This window comes from Solea solea, chromosome 1, assembly GCF_958295425.1.
Source record: "Solea solea chromosome 1, fSolSol10.1, whole genome shotgun sequence".
Lineage (NCBI taxonomy): Eukaryota > Metazoa > Chordata > Actinopteri > Pleuronectiformes > Soleidae > Solea > Solea solea.
In genome coordinates, this window is record NC_081134.1 from 40,574,878 (window position 1) to 40,593,639 (window position 18,762).

General features: G+C 40.2%; 1 protein-coding gene across 1 annotated transcript; it reads right to left on the reverse strand.

Moving 5' to 3' along the window:
• Positions 1-173: 173 nt before the first annotated feature.
• Positions 174-15,010, reverse strand: dap (death-associated protein). The gene is made up of 4 exons (XM_058641619.1): positions 14,809-15,010; positions 12,427-12,523; positions 4,654-4,696; positions 174-1,558 (listed from the first exon to the last, which is right to left on the reverse strand). The coding sequence occupies exons 1-4, from the start codon at positions 14,861-14,863 to the stop codon at positions 1,439-1,441; spliced, it is 315 nt and encodes a 104-aa protein (XP_058497602.1). The 5' UTR covers positions 14,864-15,010; the 3' UTR covers positions 174-1,438.
• Between the last annotated feature and the right edge of the window lie 3,752 nt (positions 15,011-18,762).

Consider the following 18,762-nt stretch of genomic DNA (forward strand, 5'->3'; position numbering starts at 1 on the left):
TGAGGTGCTAATTCACCATGGGATGTTCAGGTCCTCCAGACGAGGAGGATGTACAGTATGCGAGAACTTGTTTCTTTCAGGTGTGGAAAACGTCGCACTGTATCACTGGAGCCATCAAGAAATCGGCTCTTTCGAGTTTGGTCCGTTCGTCATTTCAATCAAACAAAGGCAAATTTTCCAAGATAGTCTATATCTTTATTTACTATGACAACCACAACTACTACCAAAGTCCACCTAATGACTAAAGATTTGTACAATTTGAACAATTTTCTCATGAAAAAAAGAACTGAGAAAAAAAAAATAAAACTCTTTTAACTTCATTAAATTAACACAAGATCAGTCATTCTTGGCAAGGTAAATTTTCTTTAATTTCTTCCTGGAAACCTGAACATTATTGTTGTCACATATGACACTTAAGTGGAAGGGGGCATGTGAGTAAGGAAAAGGCTGTCGACTTTTACGACGCAGCAGGTCGAGTTTGCACTAAAATGACTTAACACTGCGAGGAGAGCAAATCGAACCTCTGTCAAATACAGGCAAGAGGAGGAAACTGCAGCAACAGGTTCAGAGTGGGACATTAAGACATGAATATACAGTATCGTTAGAGAAAAATAGGTCCTGTTTTAATCTAATTTGTTCCCTTTGCGGGGCACATGTAAAGCGGAGTATATTAACTCATCTTCAACTGCAATCTGATAAACCATCTGGAATGCTTGTCAAGGCTGCTGTAACCGCAGCATTTGGGTTAATAACTGGTTCACGCTCTCATGTTACTGTCTAGTTTTACTCTCTCTGGTCCTTGCTGCACACGTGCACTTTGGCAACAGTCAAACGTGATTCCGAATAAACGATTCTTTCCATGTTTTTGGTTTAAGGTGAAAACGGTTAACTTGGTTCTTTTGGTCATTGGGGCCCGGCTCATCACCGTGGCGTGATTGGTTGGCGAGTTGGCCTGATTGACAAATTGTGGTGATCGGCTGGTTGTGGCAACACGGTACTGGTCAGCATACAGGTGGATTCAGAGTTTCTTCCACAGACTCAGATCTAAGATCAAGTTCTAATATATATATACTGTATAATCTGAGAAATATAGTCACTGTAGAAGACCCCTCCCTGTCCCTTTACACCATCTTAAGACTAGACAACTTCTACAGCAATCTCATGTAAGGAGTGGACCCACAATTGCAGAATATAAAAGTTCAGCAACAATAAGAGCAGGTGCGTTAAGAGCGAGTCTTCTACAGTGACAATATTACCATTACACATCTGTTGCTGTCAAATTCCTTGCATATTTGAAGCAACAGCCTGATAAAAAAAAAAGACTGTCATTATTTAGAGGAGATCTGTGCCTAGAGGGGGAAACATCTGTATCCTGTGTGTTCCATTGGGGAAGGCCGGCTGGTGGAGTTAGCATAGCCACGGTAGCGTGCCGCCTGGCTCACTTGCGGGGCTGGTGGATGTGCTGGTTGATGTGCTGAGCAGACGGCAGCTTGGGGACACCAGGCTGAGGCTTCTGGTGGGCCACCTGAGCAGCGGCCGGGGTGAAGTCCCGATCACCCTGAACACAAATCAGTCAGTCATCAGGACATGAGAGTGCAAACGGAAGCGGCAATGTTGGTCAGTATGTTTGCATGACATGAAAGAAAACAACTTACTGTGTTATAATGTGGTTATGAGTAAATTACTATTGTACATGTACTTTAAATCAGACTGAAATCTGACAGAAAGCAGTGACATCAGCAAGAATAAGAAGGAAAATCAGGCTGTTACAATTTGGACGGATGAGGAGACCAAATTTATGCTTGATCAGCTTAAATAATTAAATATATTTGCAGTTTATGGACGTTAGGGAGACTTGGAATAGTGCTACTGAAATCGCGATTATTTCAAACGATTATTCAATGACTTAAACTTGCATGAACATGTTAAAAAAAGTGAATTTACCTTTATATTGCATTTATCTTTATTTACACCGTGTAACGTAACGTACGTTACACGTAACATAACATAACATAACATGCCAACCAAAAAACCGCTAATTCTAACAAGCTGAAACAGGGGCATATTACCACCTGGCATAGTCGAGTCTGACACACTTCATTCAATAAATCAATTCTCCACTAGTTCTCTCCTGTTACAAGGACAGTAGTGCACAGTGCAATTAGATGGTGGCGCTCCACTACACTGTGCATGGAAAAGCACAACAGCCACAGCCCTAGCATTAAAATTAGTTCAATCATATGAGTCTATGAAGATGAAACCATTAATAAAACGACTTGACATGTTGACATTTATAAAAGAAAAACATGTAAAACCAGAGAAAGTAATCAGTTATTATCAGTCATATTGATTTTTGTGGGGGGGGGGGGGGGGCAGGATTCAATGCTGAAACCACAGACAAGATTAAATCAGGTCATGCAGGACATTTATATATATATATATATATATATATATATAGTGTAACTACACTAAGATGATGGGTGATGATGAGTGATCCAACTGACATGACCGAAATAAATACATATGGTATATACAGCATGTCTGCTGATTTAATCTCTGAGATCTCTGAGATGATACCACCCACAAGTGTTGCTGCAACTACTACAAACATATGACTGAACAGTGGGTGACGGTGATGAAACTGTTACCAGTAAGTTGCTCCATGTCAATATTTGACATTGCGGACAAAGCAGTGTAGCAGAGTAATTCAACTAATGCAAAAAAATAAATAAATTAAAAAAAATACTATTATTTTTATAATACTAAATAATATTTCTTGTTACTGCACCAATATTGGTTTATAAAAGCATGTATGTAGGGTGGACATTTTGGCCCATATTTAAATTAGTTTTCCCTGAAAAATCACGACAACCAGGAAATCCCTAAAATGGACAAAGGGCACAGCACTTATCTGGCTCATCTGCTGTGCAACCTCAATCTCTCGTTCCAAGAAAAATGCCCATAAACAGACTCGCCGATCAAATCGGATCAGGCAGGAATTTGATCCTCCACAAAAGGAAGACAGAATTTTAATCTGAAACTTCCATCGCTTATTTCTCTTTCATGTTTATCCCTCTCTTTCTTACTCTTCTACTCTCTATGTGACAGGTTTTTTTCTTTTCTTACTTCCTCAATGTTACACACACATATACGTGGGTGTGAAAAATTGCATTTAAATGCAATGTAAAGCGGCTTAGAGGCAGCATTTATGATGAGCATACATTAAGCACACTATTTTACAGCATAATTATTAGCAGTTTAATAGTTTTGGTCTGCGATCCTGGATTTGAGTCTTTACTTAAGTATGTGTATTACTGACTCTGGTTCATGTGAAGCTAAATTATATATAAGCAATTGAACCAAAGCTCTACAAATGCACACATAAGGTAACACACATCAGCTGAGTCGCTAAGCCTTTTCCTGAACTTGACTCACCCACCCCATCCTTGCTTGACCCTAATCCTCTCTGTATGTGTGTGTGTGTGAGAGAATGTGTGTGTAGGTGGGCATAGAACATTGACAGTGTGTGCTTCTCTCATTTAAAGCCAATTCCATGGCTAACTGTATGGGATGTGGATGGACCTGACCTCCATTTGCCCTTCCGTCTCATCTCAGAGGCTCAAACCTTCCCTTTATCTCCATCCCGGTGATGAAAAGGCACGGGAGAGAAACGAGACAAATTAACTCTATTACGGAGGAACACTGTGAATAGAAGCGCTGTGACTGGCTACTAGTCATGTTTCCAACTTTATTCTCACCATTTTAGTACATGGCTGGACTTACTATCTGAACAAGTAATGCGATACTTTTATATATATATATACTGTACATCGCACTGAAAATGTATTAAAATGATGAAATAAAAAAGTTAATATGAAGAAGGAATGCTTCAGTACTTCTCCTCAGTCAATACACCTTTAATAGTGTGTCATTTTTGGAGTAATGTACTGTAAATAGATATTTTATATCTGTATGATCCTGGCTAGGAGAAAAGAAGTACGTTTAATACATGTAATGTTTAATACACAAAAGCATTATAAAGCCGCAGTCTGAATCTACCATCCAAAGAGAAACATATGTAAAATACAGAGCTGGGGAAATGTTTTATTTATTTAACTTTAGACCACAAAGTGTTTCACTTTGTTCCCGTGAGGCTTTTTCTGAGGCTTTGTGCAGCGCTTGATGGCAGTGATAGGGGCCAAATGGGAACTCTAGAGAAGGATCGGGGGGGATAAATGGGATGCCTGCCACCTTGCTGATATCACCACAATCTTCTGCAAACAGTCAGCCTCGTCTGACTGACACACACACACACACACACACACAGACCAGAGCCATCCAACAAGTCAAGGACAGTTTTTAAAGCACACACACGCTTACTGTACAGTTATGTGTTAAGAGATTTAAAAACACACACGTACAGTCAAATGCTACATAACATTTGTATTATATAAAATAGTGGCATGCAATTCAATGAGTGTAAATGAGTTTTAAGGGCATTTTGCATGCCGTTATAAAGACAGCCTTAACAGTTGCCACAGTGAGTCATTTTATTCCCCATTGTTTTCTCTCGACAGAGCGCACAATCCAGATATAAACTTCAGTCCCTTAACGCTAATTTCAATGCTACTGGTGTGGGTGTGGACCTCTTACCTTTGTAACCACTCCCGACACAATGACGGGTACCTTTGGTGGACTAAAGGAGAAAGAGAGATTAAAAAAAAGATAGAATAACAGTTATCTTTAGAGTCATATCATGAAGGAGTGTAAGCAGAGACGTGGGTGTGCCTTGAGCTTTACTTTGTGTTGACCGTGTGTGTGTGTGTGTGTGTGTAACTAACCATGCAGGTCCAGGCAACATTTACAAGTTAATCTGGATACATTAAAAAAAGCAAACGTTCTCACATGTCGCAAAAAAAACCTGAGTTTCACACACATGCGCACTTGCACGCGCACACACACACACACACACACACACACACACACACACACACACACGGATGGACCTGCCAGAAGCTTAAATAGCTCCCATTCATCCTGGCCAAACAGTGGGACTCACAGCTGCTGGATGGAAAGCATGAGAGGAGAGAGGGAAGGAGGCGACAGAAAGCTGGAAAAGAGAGTAATAGAGGAAGAGGTTGACAAAAAAAGGATTTGGGAAGCGAGAGGAGAGGGAAAAAAGAAGAAGAAAGGGGGGGATTAGGGGTAATGACAGGTCAAGGCAGACAAAGGAGGGGATAGAGTGCGATGGGAAGGTGACACAGGAGCAAAAATACTGATATACCTATATACTTTTCAGTATATAGAGTGAGAAGAGAAAAAAAAGAGGGAGGTGGGCACTCATTCAGAACGTAGAGGAAGGGACGGAGGCAGAGAAAAAATGAGGAGGAAAAATGTGGAACCCGAGGTAAGTATCGACCTTGACATGACAAACGAGCAGCGTCTAAATTTATGGCATCGCCCCCCCCCTCCCGGCACAGGAGTACAGTTGTGGTGGTGGCCACCTTCAAAACTCCAGTCAAAGACATTAGTTACAACAGCAAGCATGTCCAACTTAATGCTTACCTCATTAATAACCTAAATGTGTTGAGAAGATTAAAAGTTTCTGGCAGCAGCCCTCAGCAGCCAGAGTCCAAACACATTCCAAAACATCTGCTCGTGAAGTCAGGATTTATTTTAGGATTCATGCACAACTTTTTTCTTCTTCTTCTTCTTCTTAATCACAGTCAATGAACAGTTGTGTAATCTCAACACATCTGATGATTAGCCATCTCTGCAATCAACATCTTGGCACAGAGTAGCCTTCTGCTATTTATCCCAATCAGAATATTTACTCTGCACAAGTCGGGAGGAGAAATTAGTGACATCTATTGTCTCATAATCTCATTACAATGTTGTGTTGAGACATTTTCGAGAGAGACACAGCCACTTTTTATTAAATTGAGATAATGATATCAATTTTGACAGATCTTACACACGACAGAACCACAACTCAAATCTTGGACTTCTAGTTCTTCACAAATGAGATTCTGCCTCATTAGGACCCAGAGTTGGTCTCCATGAGGACTACTGGTCCTGACACGGTCAGTATTTATTCCAAAAAAGGCCCTAAAGGGACAACCGACACAAGTACACACACACAAAAATAAATACGGTTGCTTCAAATGGCCTACATCTTGGAGATGAGACATGAGAGGGGGGGTTGTCCATCGCCCTGTATCTCTTATATAAGCAATCATTCTAACACATTAACATATGGAACCTTCTCGGATCGACATGCCACCTGATCCATTTACTTTCAAAGTGAGAGTGTGAAAAGAGTTTTGACAGGTTGCTTACAGAATGCACCATGTCATCGCCATTTACCCCTCCACTCTCCACCCCCCCACCACCCTCTGTCCAATCAGAGAGCTCTATGTAACCAAAGGTCCCGCTTCCATGGCATCCAATGAGGATACACCACAACAGAGTGGATGGGAAACAACAACAGGATATGTCAACATGGATTTCTTGCCCACACCTCTACGTTTTTTAAGTTAGAAATTGAATTAATTGAATGATATCATTCCCAAAATCTTCTGCAGTGCACCAAAACCTAAAAACACACCTGGGATCGACTCATTACACTATAGGCTTCAGTATTTCCATATATATTAGGTATTCACAGGCAGAAAATAACATTTGAACTTTAAATCAGGCCTTTCAATACCTCCATAAATGTACTGTGAATAGTACAAAATGATCCAGCCACATAAATGTAACAATTTGTAATTGCAAACCCACTTTTTTTTTTAAATGACCTTTCACATCCCACATGTAATACTTTCAGAATCCACTAGGGGGTTGCAGCCCACACTTTGGAAATCCCTGCACTTCACTAAAGCAGTTTGTATTAATGCATTCCTCATTCATATCAATCCTGGCTACAACACTACAAATCCATTTGTTAAGTCGTTTTTCTGCAAATGCAAGAGGCAGAGTTAAAAGGGGATTTATTTATAAAATCACCTGAAAAAGGTTTAATATCGATCTCATCTCGTTGGCTGCCGTGAAGCATGGCAGAGGTATCACACTTGATCGCTAACTGATGACGGTGTGCTGGCATTTCAGGATCCCAGGTTTATTCCAACAGGGTTGTAAACATACTTGATAACAACAATGCAGTTTGCATATTTATATATACTTGTCCTCCACACCATGCTTGACATTATGTACAGTAGCTGCTTCAGTTCCAGGAGCACCTAGAGTGAAGTCTGGCAGAGTGAGACACTCACACTTTTGACACAGTGAGACAGTGTCCACCATACTGTGCTATCACACCATGCTTTTGCTCTGAAAAATGTCTATTTCCATTATAAAATAAAAAAAAAATAATAATCCTGAGGAAGGACAGGTATGTTACTCTAAATTGTACTGGTTTTTGGGCAGAGAAAACACATCTAGACAGAAAAGACATGAGCAATGGTATAATACTGTCAGAGAGATTCCTTCCAACCTCTTTCAAACTCTAATTTTCTTTTTTTAAATTTAAGCCAGACAGAAAAATCGGGCTGGTGGTTCAATAAAAACTGTATCAGGATCCTGCAGAGATAACACATGGCATATTTTAGTCAGTGATTCACAAAATCAGGCCTGAACACCTTAATCTAGATCCACAGCACAAAAGCATTCATCACATGATTGTGCCCCTGACACAATTTTAAACATCCCTGGTGAAATTGTACGCACAGCCTCGAAAAGGTCAGACACACACAGACAAACCAAAAGCGACAGCAGCTGCTGTTCTGTGAGGGGGAAAACCGGGCTGGCTCTGCACCGGGAGGGAAGGAGATTAGCCTGCAGGGGGCAGTAGAGAACTTTAAGGAATCCCGGGAAGGAGTTGCCTTTGTGGCAGGAGAGAGGAGAGGAGTTGGAGGAAAAAAGGAGAGGAAAGACGGAGAGAGAAAAAGAGGGCGGGAGACACCGAATGCAAATCTGCACGCATAACTTAAAAAGTGACATGTTCACAAATGCATTTGTCTGCTTTCTCCTACTCTGTATTTATTTGGCATTATAACCGACACCCCACCCATCTCCCTCTCTGCTTCAGCAGAGCTGAAATTTTGTTGCCGTGGGCGAGGCGGTGGTTGCTATGGAAACGTATGCCTGTTGCTTGTCTTTCCTCCACATCCTCCACCTCCTCCTTCTCTCTCCTCTTAACTTTTACCATGAGCTGTCAGCATACTGCACTTTTAACTACAGCTCCTACAGACAGTGTACATGCGCAGTGTTATCCTGAAACACACACACACACACACACACAGGTCTGCACAGCTAGTCTTCTTAGGACACTGCAATTACTTCCCTTGGACAGCCTAAACAAAGAGTTATCCCTAACCTTCACCATAACCAGTTAATGTCTAAAATACAATCCAAATATTAGCCCTAAACTTAACCAGGTCCTCAGAAATGATTAGTATTGCCTCATTAGGACCAGGTTTTGGTCAAAGGTGCTAAGCAGTTAACAAATACAAGAACACACAGCAGCATCCACCTCAAAGCTAAATCACATCTCTATAGCGAAGAGGCACTCGGTTTATTAACATTTCAGCTGAGCTGATAATCCCATCCATTGTGTCATTAAAAACCATACAAGAAAATTAGGAGTGCTCTTTCTGTCAGGTGTAAGAACTTAATCCTTGACAACACACACACACATAAAATAATGAATAAAAACCAGTCAATAGATTTGATCTAAACTAACAGCTGCTCGCTTTATTCTCTTTAAAATGAGAAATATGTTGTGACATGAGGAAAAAAATCCATGTTCCATCTTTTGTTCCAACTGTTTAAACTGGCACAGTCACGCTGATCATTTTCCATCTGGTGACATAATTCACTTAATACTGAGTTTATTGCACGGTTGTATATATTACAGAATGTTTAACAATTCCTTGTAAAGTGAAGGCGCCACAAAATGAAATGTATTATTATTTATTTCGCTGCTTTACTGACTTGCCTTTCTTCCCGCTCCTGATTCTAACTCTCAATAGAACATCACATTTTTATAGAGAAAAAGACCCTTCGCCTAAATAATCAGTAGATTTGTGCCTGGAGCACTTGAGAAAAAAACATTTCACCTGACAGTTAGTGGGAGAGAAGCCTCTGCTGGAACACCAGTTTGCATTAATTTACCCTTTCTTGTCTGTATCCAGTCACCTTTCTCCTTCAATTACTCGCCTCTTACCGGCTAATGCCTCTTTGTGTCCTCACCTGACCATGGCACCCCCTCACTTATCCTATGTACCATAATAATTCCTTCTTCTCGTCGTCCCCACATCCAGCCACCTATCTCTCCCTCCTCGCCCCATCTGTCCATCTCAGCGAGATGTGGTGCAGCAGGTGTTCCCTTGACTACAACGCTTCACTGGCTGCTACTAATGTGAAATTTACCCAGTAGCCACCTGCTTGACGTCCATCAGTCTGACACATACAGGGACGGAGCGTGTGTGTGTGTGTGTAGGTGAGTTTCACTGTATTTATCAATGGTACTTTGCATATTTTTTGAGATGAGCGGACGCACGATAAAACATCATCAGGCCAAAAGGAGCGTATCAAGACTGGGGCCGATTTAAAATGTGTTCCCTGTGCTTGTGTAATTATTCTTAATGTGTGATTCCTCCTCTTTGACAGCAGCGTCTAAAAACCCCCAAAACAGCCAGTTTACTAGGTAACGGTGCACTATTGAGTTTTAACATCTAACGTTAGCACAGACGGAGAATGCAAGTGAGAAGCCACGATCTGCGTCAGCTCTGTTCCCCAGTGAACTACACAGGGAACTACTTTGGTCGATGCCGCTGGTAACACGTCAAACACGATAACTCATTTGAAATGTGGATATCATCGGGTACAAGCGCAGAATCTGTGCAAATGCAGAAACCCTGTGACATTTAAGCAGTTTTTATTAAGAATTTGGATAAATCTCTTCTTGTCATGGCTTCCCTTTCATATATAACAAATTAAGATATATATATGGGTTGAAAACCAAATGACTGAGACACTAACTGAATGTCAAGTTAAAAATAAATATTTTCTACATGCTGCACTAGAATTGCTCTTTATTTTATTATTATGCATATTTATTTGGGAACCTTCACATTAACCATTAAGTTTTGTTTGTAGTAGGTGCAGCAATATTATTTATTCTAAAACACGTCCTTCGTTCAGGACATTATGGGCAATTAGCCACTGTTATGTTTACAGTTGAGTGTGTTTAGTCGTTTAAACTTGTTAATAAATGAAAAACATTTCTTTCCCAATTGAAAATGTACCGAACCGTGATGTCAAAAACCCCTTTAGAGTTTAGTCGGATATTTCAACCCACAAAATTCTACAGTGAAATTACAAATAAGGCATTTTGCCTAAATCCTCCACTAGTGAAGCTTTTCATAACACATTCATCACTTTTTTAAAGTGAGAGGAAGGAGATAATCAAATCATAAAAAGCAGCAGGGTGCTTTGCTTTGACACCTGAAAGTTGATTAATAAAGTTAACAACATCACGTGAGGCTCAAGGAATTTGAAGTTGCTCTTATTGTTGTACAGTAAGACTTCATCATGTCTGCTGACACATTGCAATAAAATGAGGAAGTGAATGTTTAACTGTGCGGAATGGTGGTCACACCCTGATCAGTGTGTGCTACAACTGAGACAAACCAAGACAGGCTCACACTCCCACATGACTTTTCACTCACTGACAGTTTACTTTCCCCAGATTGGGGTGCAATCAATCTGCGATGGCCACATTTGTGCACTTTCTATTTGTGAAATGTCGAAAGACTCAATCTGAGAGACTTGTTGTTGGATCTCAGATGCCTGACAGTAATCCATCAATGTGAATATCTGGGCCCGTTCCCAAATTCAAACAGTAAAAAGTGACTCTGGCTATGAGTGCGACGATAAGCATGAGACAAGGTGAGGGAAAAAGATGATACTTTATAGATTATCCGGTGTCACTCAAGTGTTTTTGTGTACTCGGAGATTACTTCTAGTGAAAGTAGTTTTTGTTTTTACCCCGAGCCACAAAAGTCCAATTTTATTCAGACTAAGACAATAATTTGGTTTTCTCAATGTCATGTAAACACATTAGTCCAACTAAAATTGAGCTATTCTTAGTCAGACTAACATACCTGGTCATTTTGTCGGAACAGAATGACACAATGGCGTTGGCAAGAGCAAACACTACGAAGACCCACTTTTTACACATATTTGTAAGGTTTTTACTGAAAGCAGTTCAACTTAAACCTTACATTATAAAAAGGTAAACATGTAATTATGTAACAGAAACCATGTAAATTTAAAAGCAACCAAGTCTGTTTTTAAACCTTTAGGCTGCGTCTATTACTGTCACTTATGTTGGCAAAGCGAGAAGTGGAGCATCACATGCTACATCATTTATCATCGGTGTGAGGATACATGCATGACATACACGCACAGAATATTTCTGGACAGCTGGCTATGTTCTTGAACCTCACTTATTGCTATGCACTGCTTGTCACTCCTCGTTTATCACCTCTCATTAATATACACACACAAAAAGATATGCGGTGTGAAAACGCCACCTGAACCAATACACACACACACAAAAAGGTGAGGGGCCTCCGTGAATGTTGAGGCGACATGATGTAGGCGAGTATGGCAAGTGTGTGTATCTTGGTCTATCAATTTTCCCTGGCAGAAATCAATACTGGTTATTAAAAAAAAAGAGAAAAGAAATCAACATCGTACATGGTGGTTTCTTTCACGGAGGTTCGATCTAAACTGTACCATGTGCACAGATTGTTTCAGTAGATCCTTAAGCATTTATAAACTATAGATTTCAGCAAAAAATGTCATTATGTCATTATTATTTCCCCTTAAACTGTCATTGTGTATGCAGAGACAGGGATTTCTCACAGTAATACAAAAACTACACATACTACGCAGCCGGTACATGACGTAAACGTAAAGAAAAATCATATGACCAAATAAAATATGTTGCACAACATTACACACACACACAAGAAGCGGCACCTTGCACCATCCCTATGCGACATCAGTACAAACTATAGATGGAAGAAACAGGAGCGACAGGAGAAACAATAATGCACAGAGAACACAAACATACAATCTGAGGCTGCTTGCAGCAAACAATGGCAACAGCTGTAAGAAGCTGCTGAAGTTAATACTGTAATTATACCCTCATTATGTTGTTTACTGAATCTGCCATCAATGCAACAGGTCTGTGGCAAAATCTCACGCAGTTCATCGCCCTATGGGAAAGTAACAACACTGCAATTGTTCTGCTGCTTGGTGCGTTGTTTGTATGGGCGTGACCAACTTACAATATCAGTAAGTGGGTGTGTCTTAACTGGTTGTCGATTTTACATGACTGCGTGGGTGTATTACCTGCTGCTGGCGTACTCCTCCTCTTCTTCTTTCGGCAGCGGTTCTGGGGCAGCAGGTGGTAGATGCTTCTGCACTATCCTCATACCTCCTGCCTTCACTGTGACACACACACACACACACTTGATTACTTAATGGATAAAATTACCTCAAGAGCTCACAAGTGTTTAGTGCAGGAGACATTTACAATAATATGGGAATACCAAGGTTCCCGATACGGCTATGAAACAAACACTTGAGCATTTGGACAATTAAAGCTGCAGTGTGCAACTTTTCTTTTCACTTTTTGTTTGAAATTTGAACGTGGGATTAAAGGTTATATGCAGGGCATCAAATGATAGTGTCAACTGCAGTGAGGATAACATGCAAGCCTACTGCACATGAGTGGGTATTCATGTAAATAAGACTTGGGTTTCTATTAAATAATATCAGAAATCAGAAAAGCTGTTTGCACTGACAAACATGGATGTACATTATAATTTAGATAAAGAACAAGAAGTAAGAGTGGAGTTTTTATTTCACGCCACTCTACTGACTGACTGACTGGCTGTTGTATGTCATTAATACATGTAACACTAGCAGCACTGTTAATAATATAACAATTGTTAAAATTAAAGTAAAGAAGTAAAGAAAAACCATGACGTTTGTGGAGTATTGGGGGAGTGGTGGGGGCGGCAGCGGCATGCGCTCGCAGGGGTGGGTTTGAATTACGGGTCATTATAAATGAGTTCAAATAACAAATAAATCATTAAAAGTCAATCATTTTGGTTTGTGGACAAAACAAGACATTTGAGAAGATCAAGGTTTGACAACACCGATCAACATTTTTTTAAGGTTTTCTGATATTTTATGGATGGACCAAACGATTAATCGAGAAAATAATCATTAGTTGCAGCTCCAGTGAATACAGCAGCAGCGCAGGCACAGGTGGAGACAACAAGTATTTATCCCATGAAACTGCTGAACAATCATGTTTCTTTTGCAGTAGAATTCACTTTCAAAACCTTTTTGGGGGCTTGTCTTTGTGTTTTAAGTCACAAGTCATTTTCCTCAACAAATAAAACCATGTTCTTCCTTACATTGCACAGCATAGTGGGATAGTGACTAACCCTGAACTCCACAACTGAGGTTTAGCACTAAAATTACAGTGTTGGCAAAGTTCTGAAAATAACAGAAGGGTTGATTCCTTCTAAACTATTTCAGAGTAGTGTGTCATAAGAGGAGTATGGAGAATAGTGAACGATCCATCCCAAGTCCTTCACTGTGAATACGGGGAAGACACAGAGTACCACAGTGTCAACTGAATCATTTTAAAAGCCTTTTTCGATGAGCAATTTTAAATGAGATTCTGCCACAGACATGAAGATCTGTCTGTGGCAGTATGCTGTTCATTTCTGTGCCATACCATCTGGAGTGCAATATGAGGGTCTGTGCAATACGTGGCAACTGAATAGCTACAATATTAATGTTATGTTTGGTTATTCTATTCATTTCATTAGTAACTGTCATATGTGTCGATTGCATTTATTGATTGTGATGAACGCAGAGTCACAGGAGCCTAAAATGGATTTCACCACAGGGACAATGAAGTGAATCACGTGTATCACATTTCCAGACCAGCTCGTAAGAATGATGTTTTCAGAATATGAGTGCACATACAAGGGATTTGACTTTTTTTTCTCCATGTTTAACAAACTGACAAATAAATATGAATAGAGCAGAGGGTAATGGAATGACTGCCGTGGATAGTTTGAATTGTACTGTACAGCAGGGGCAACATTTTAAATAATAATTAACGTCATCCATGCAGAGCTCATAACTGCACAGTGACATACCTGCATGCTGCTGTGTTCACTGGGCCTCGCACTAATTACAGGTTGTGTGCCAAGGGGCATTTGTAATCGTACTGTGCCATCAGTGGTGTGCTGCTGTGGCCTCCTGCACTTCCACACAGCTCATGTCCACGTACACCTTATCTCCTGTTTTTTCTCCTTCTTCTCCCCCCCCTTTAGCTAACAGCCACAAAACTGGAGCCTCTGACCTCCACGTCACCACCACTCAGCAAACCCCAATCTGTAACATTGTGGGCCAGAAAATCCTCAATATAATCCCCACAACACGTTATTGTTTACTGCTCCAAGGTGTCACTCTGATCAGGAAGTGGGGGAAAACTAGCTAATACAGCACATTATTTCCACTTGAGCGTGGTCGAGACACGTCCACTCGCTGCATCAGCCACTTTACAGGCAGAAGGGTTGTTAATCATCGTCATGTGATTCTTTTTTTCTTTCCCCACACACAACACTGTGCACAAGCAGAGGCCTAGTGGACTTATAGGAAGCTTTTTACAGACAGTAGCAGCAGAAGCAGCTCATGGAGCTTTACCTGCAGGGGGATGTCCTCCTTTCGTCTCGATTTTCTCCTTCGGCGGTGATGACATCTCGGCTCCGATGTGGCGTCAGAGGCGAGAAGGAACCAGAGTGTGCGAGGAGCTAACGTCCTTGCGTTATTTCTGCCCTCAAAATGTGGACTTCACTACAGTGTGGATCGCCAACGTGGCTTTTCCTTGAGCATTGTTTGGAAACGATGCGTGGTGACGTCATGACGTTCGTCGGGCACGAAGGACGTAAAGAGCGCGATGACGTCAGACGTAGTCTGGCGTTGAACCACGTAAGGGGAATCTGGCTGCAAGTTTCACATGTACACGAGTGCAAGTTTACGAACGAGTTTTCTGATGAAATTCAAAGAATATACAAGCACTTTAATATCTGTCACTACAAACGGGAGTATAAAAAAACATTTTTTTTTAATCTAGTGAATTGTGAATTTAAATTTTGCACTTATCTTTTGTTTTTATGGCTTATTGACACTGTTGGATCTGAGTACATGTATGTTTCATGTACAAAGCTGAAGTTTTTTCTTTATAAAGTTGAGGGAAAACAAAGAGGGACAGAGTGGTTTTATATGGCACATATCACATACACAAAAGTAAATTTTCTGGTATTTGTATCGTCTTTCTCACGGAATTCAAAGAACATAGAACACATTAACTTTGACATTTGTCAATACAAATAAGAGTATTAATTAAACTCCACTCGCATCTCTTCAAAGAAGAAACCCCCTTAGTTGCATACTTTTAATACTATTTTGATATTGTGTCAATTTTGGTTCTCAAACTGTGGTACATGTACCACCAGTGGTACGTGAGCTTCCTCTGGTGGTACTTGGAGGAACATCATTATTTATTGTCCCTGTCATATGTTACCTCTTAATAGAATTGTTTTTTCAATAAAGTTGAAGCTCCCAGAATTCTGTAGCGTAATAATTGTATACATAAATGATTAATTAGCAAAAATGTCTTGAAAAATGTCTGAACTTAAAAGGGCTTTTCCAGGGTTGAGACTTGGGGTCTTTCAAATATTCAAATATTCAAAGCCGAATACTTTTGTAAACAAATATTGTTGGTTGTATCACTCACAAATACAGCTGCCATGCCTTATTTCCAAATAAAATCCTATATTTTTGTATTTTCAAAATACTAAAGATACTATGAGGTTGCCATGAAACTAAATTAATGTCCATGGAAGGGAACTGGGCTTGTAACCCGAGGGTTGGGGTCCTCCTGAGCAAGTTACCCAATCTCCAATGCGCGTTTTTAATTGAACGCTCAACTCTGACTCCAGCCACAAGGGGGAGCACATCCAGTGAAACCTTAGTGCTGGTCTGAGCCTGGATAAACGGGAGATTTGCGTCTGGAAGTCGCAAAAATCTCTGCCAAATAAAATATAGCCGTGTTTCCATCATGGTACAGTTTGGTTTGGTACAGTACAGTACGGTTTTAAATGATAAAGGACACAGCAGGTCTTCACACCACTGTGTGTGAGGGCTAAAACAGGGAAAGACTCAATATATGCGATTGTGTTCAACATGAAGAGCTGCATGTTCTGCAATTAAATGATCAACAAATCAAGTGAAGTGCTTTGTGTTCTAAGAGCCAATTTAGCCTAAACTGAAATGTCTAATTGAAATATTGTCTTAATTATGCAAATACTGACATAAAATATTCTCATAAAGTATATAAATATTGTACTAGTGAGACACACATTTAAGTGGCTGTCCAGCACAGTCTCTGCCACATTTATTAAGCCCAGACCTTTTATAATGAAGAGGCCGGGTTCCATCTCTCACCTATGAGTCAACTGTTGAGCCAAAATAGCAGCAGCAGCAGTAGCAGCAGCAGCATGATGAACTAGAAAACTCAAGACACATTCAGACAGAGACAGAAAACTGCACTAGTTGTGTGTCACAGCGGTGACCTCAGTGACCACCAACTTTTCACAGCATCTCATTAATTGGAAGACATGACAGTGTCCTTGGGCAAATCTGAGAAATACAGAGAAGGCCTAGAGGTGTTGTAAGTAACCAAGAGTAGAAAAATATATATAACTAGAGTTAAATTATATTTCGAGGAACATATCTGCTTCTGATCATTCAAAGACTGTGAGCTTATTGTCTTGATCTGTTTGTGTGTTATTCTACAGTATGTGTGTTTGTGGTAATGAAGCAGCTTATCTTTGTGTTGTTATTTTTAGATTAAAGTTAAAAAATATTGTTTGAAATCTTAAACTGTGATATCTAGAGATTTTAAACTGGTACACACACACACACACACACACACTTTTAATGAGCAATGGTGCAAGAATCTGTTGCCTGTGTCCCCACGGAGAGTGTTGACAGCCAATCAAACCACCAGGAGTTCACTCGCAGGTCAGGATCCAGCTGCTGATGAAATAATAAATGAAGATGTCTAATTAAATGTTTGAACTCTTATTCATCAAAACACATTGATTTTGGCATCATACTTATCGACGGCCGTAGCAACTGCCCTGAATTCCTCTGACTCATAATGTTAAAAGGTATTTTGTAGTTTATAAAAGCAAATCTATGTGTAATCTTTGAGCGGGGATTAAATTACATGAAGACGTCAACCAAGGGTTGTCCAGCAAACTATGAGTGGTAATTCTAAATGATGTCATTTACTTTCATTTTGTTACGACCCCGGGGTTGCACTCAGAGCCGGCCCGAGGCATAAGCGAACTACGCGGCTTTTCGGGGCCCCCAACAGTGTACGGAGAACATTTTCACATCCATTTTCAACTGCTTTATCCTCGACAGGAGGGTCGCGGGGGATGCTGTGCCAATCTCAGCTGAAAAGGTGAAAAGTGGGGTACACCCTGGACAGTTTGCGAGTCCATCGCAGGGCCACATATACAGACAAACAGCCATTCACTCCCACGGTCAATTTAGAGTGTCCAATTCACCTAATCCCCATATTGCATGTCTTTGTACTGTGGGAGGAAGCCGGAGAACTTGGAGAAAAGCCACGCACACACAGGGAGAACATGCAAACTCACTATACCAACTGTAAACAATTTCACATATCGAAGAAAACATGTGTCGATCAGTGTCGTCACTGTCTACCATAAAACAAAACTTAAAATGTACATATTCAGATTAGCCTACTCATCATGACCATCCCCCCACTATCACCTCAGCCATCTTTTTCAGTATTCTGGATTTTAAATTCTTGTATTATGTTTAAACTCCATCTACTGTGCTAATCTTGTCCATTTAATTTCATCTTAACTTTTTTAATTTGTCCGTTTTATTTTATCTTAACTTTTGTGTGTTTGATTGATCTTGATTTAGTGAAACCTTGAGTGTTAATAAGGTGCTTCCACATAAAATGTATTATTATTATTATTATTATATAGATACATTTAGATAGTTGTTTGATTTTATTTTATAGTTGAAGGTTCTAAGCTTCTGTTCTAAGTTTTAAAAACCAAAGTCATGACACTGGTTTACACTTGAAGGTCAGTAAAACCACACTGAGTACAATTAATGCAATTTATAGTGTTACATTTGTATCAACAATATTCAAGCACTGGCTACTCTGAGGTGTTGGGAGGGGGCACCCAAATCAAATTCAGCTTAGGGCCCCACAAAGGCTTGGGCCGGCACTGGTTGTGCTTTACTTTTATGTGTGTGATTGTCTAGGTGGATTCTGGGAGCTGATCGTTTCCAGACACATGATGCTTGTTTTAATAAAACCTTTTAAATTATTTATTTAATGTGCTGCTGGTTTATTAGTTGGGAAGAGGGCGTGTCCTCATTCTTGCAATCAGGTTTCTCTTCCCCCCCCAGGCCTGGTCATAACAAACGGCATTAAATAACAAAACAATTACATTTGATGACATTGATTTCCCCCGACTACATCAATAAGCCAATCCCGGGTTCTGCATACAGCCATGCATGTTTGTGCATGTATATGGCCAC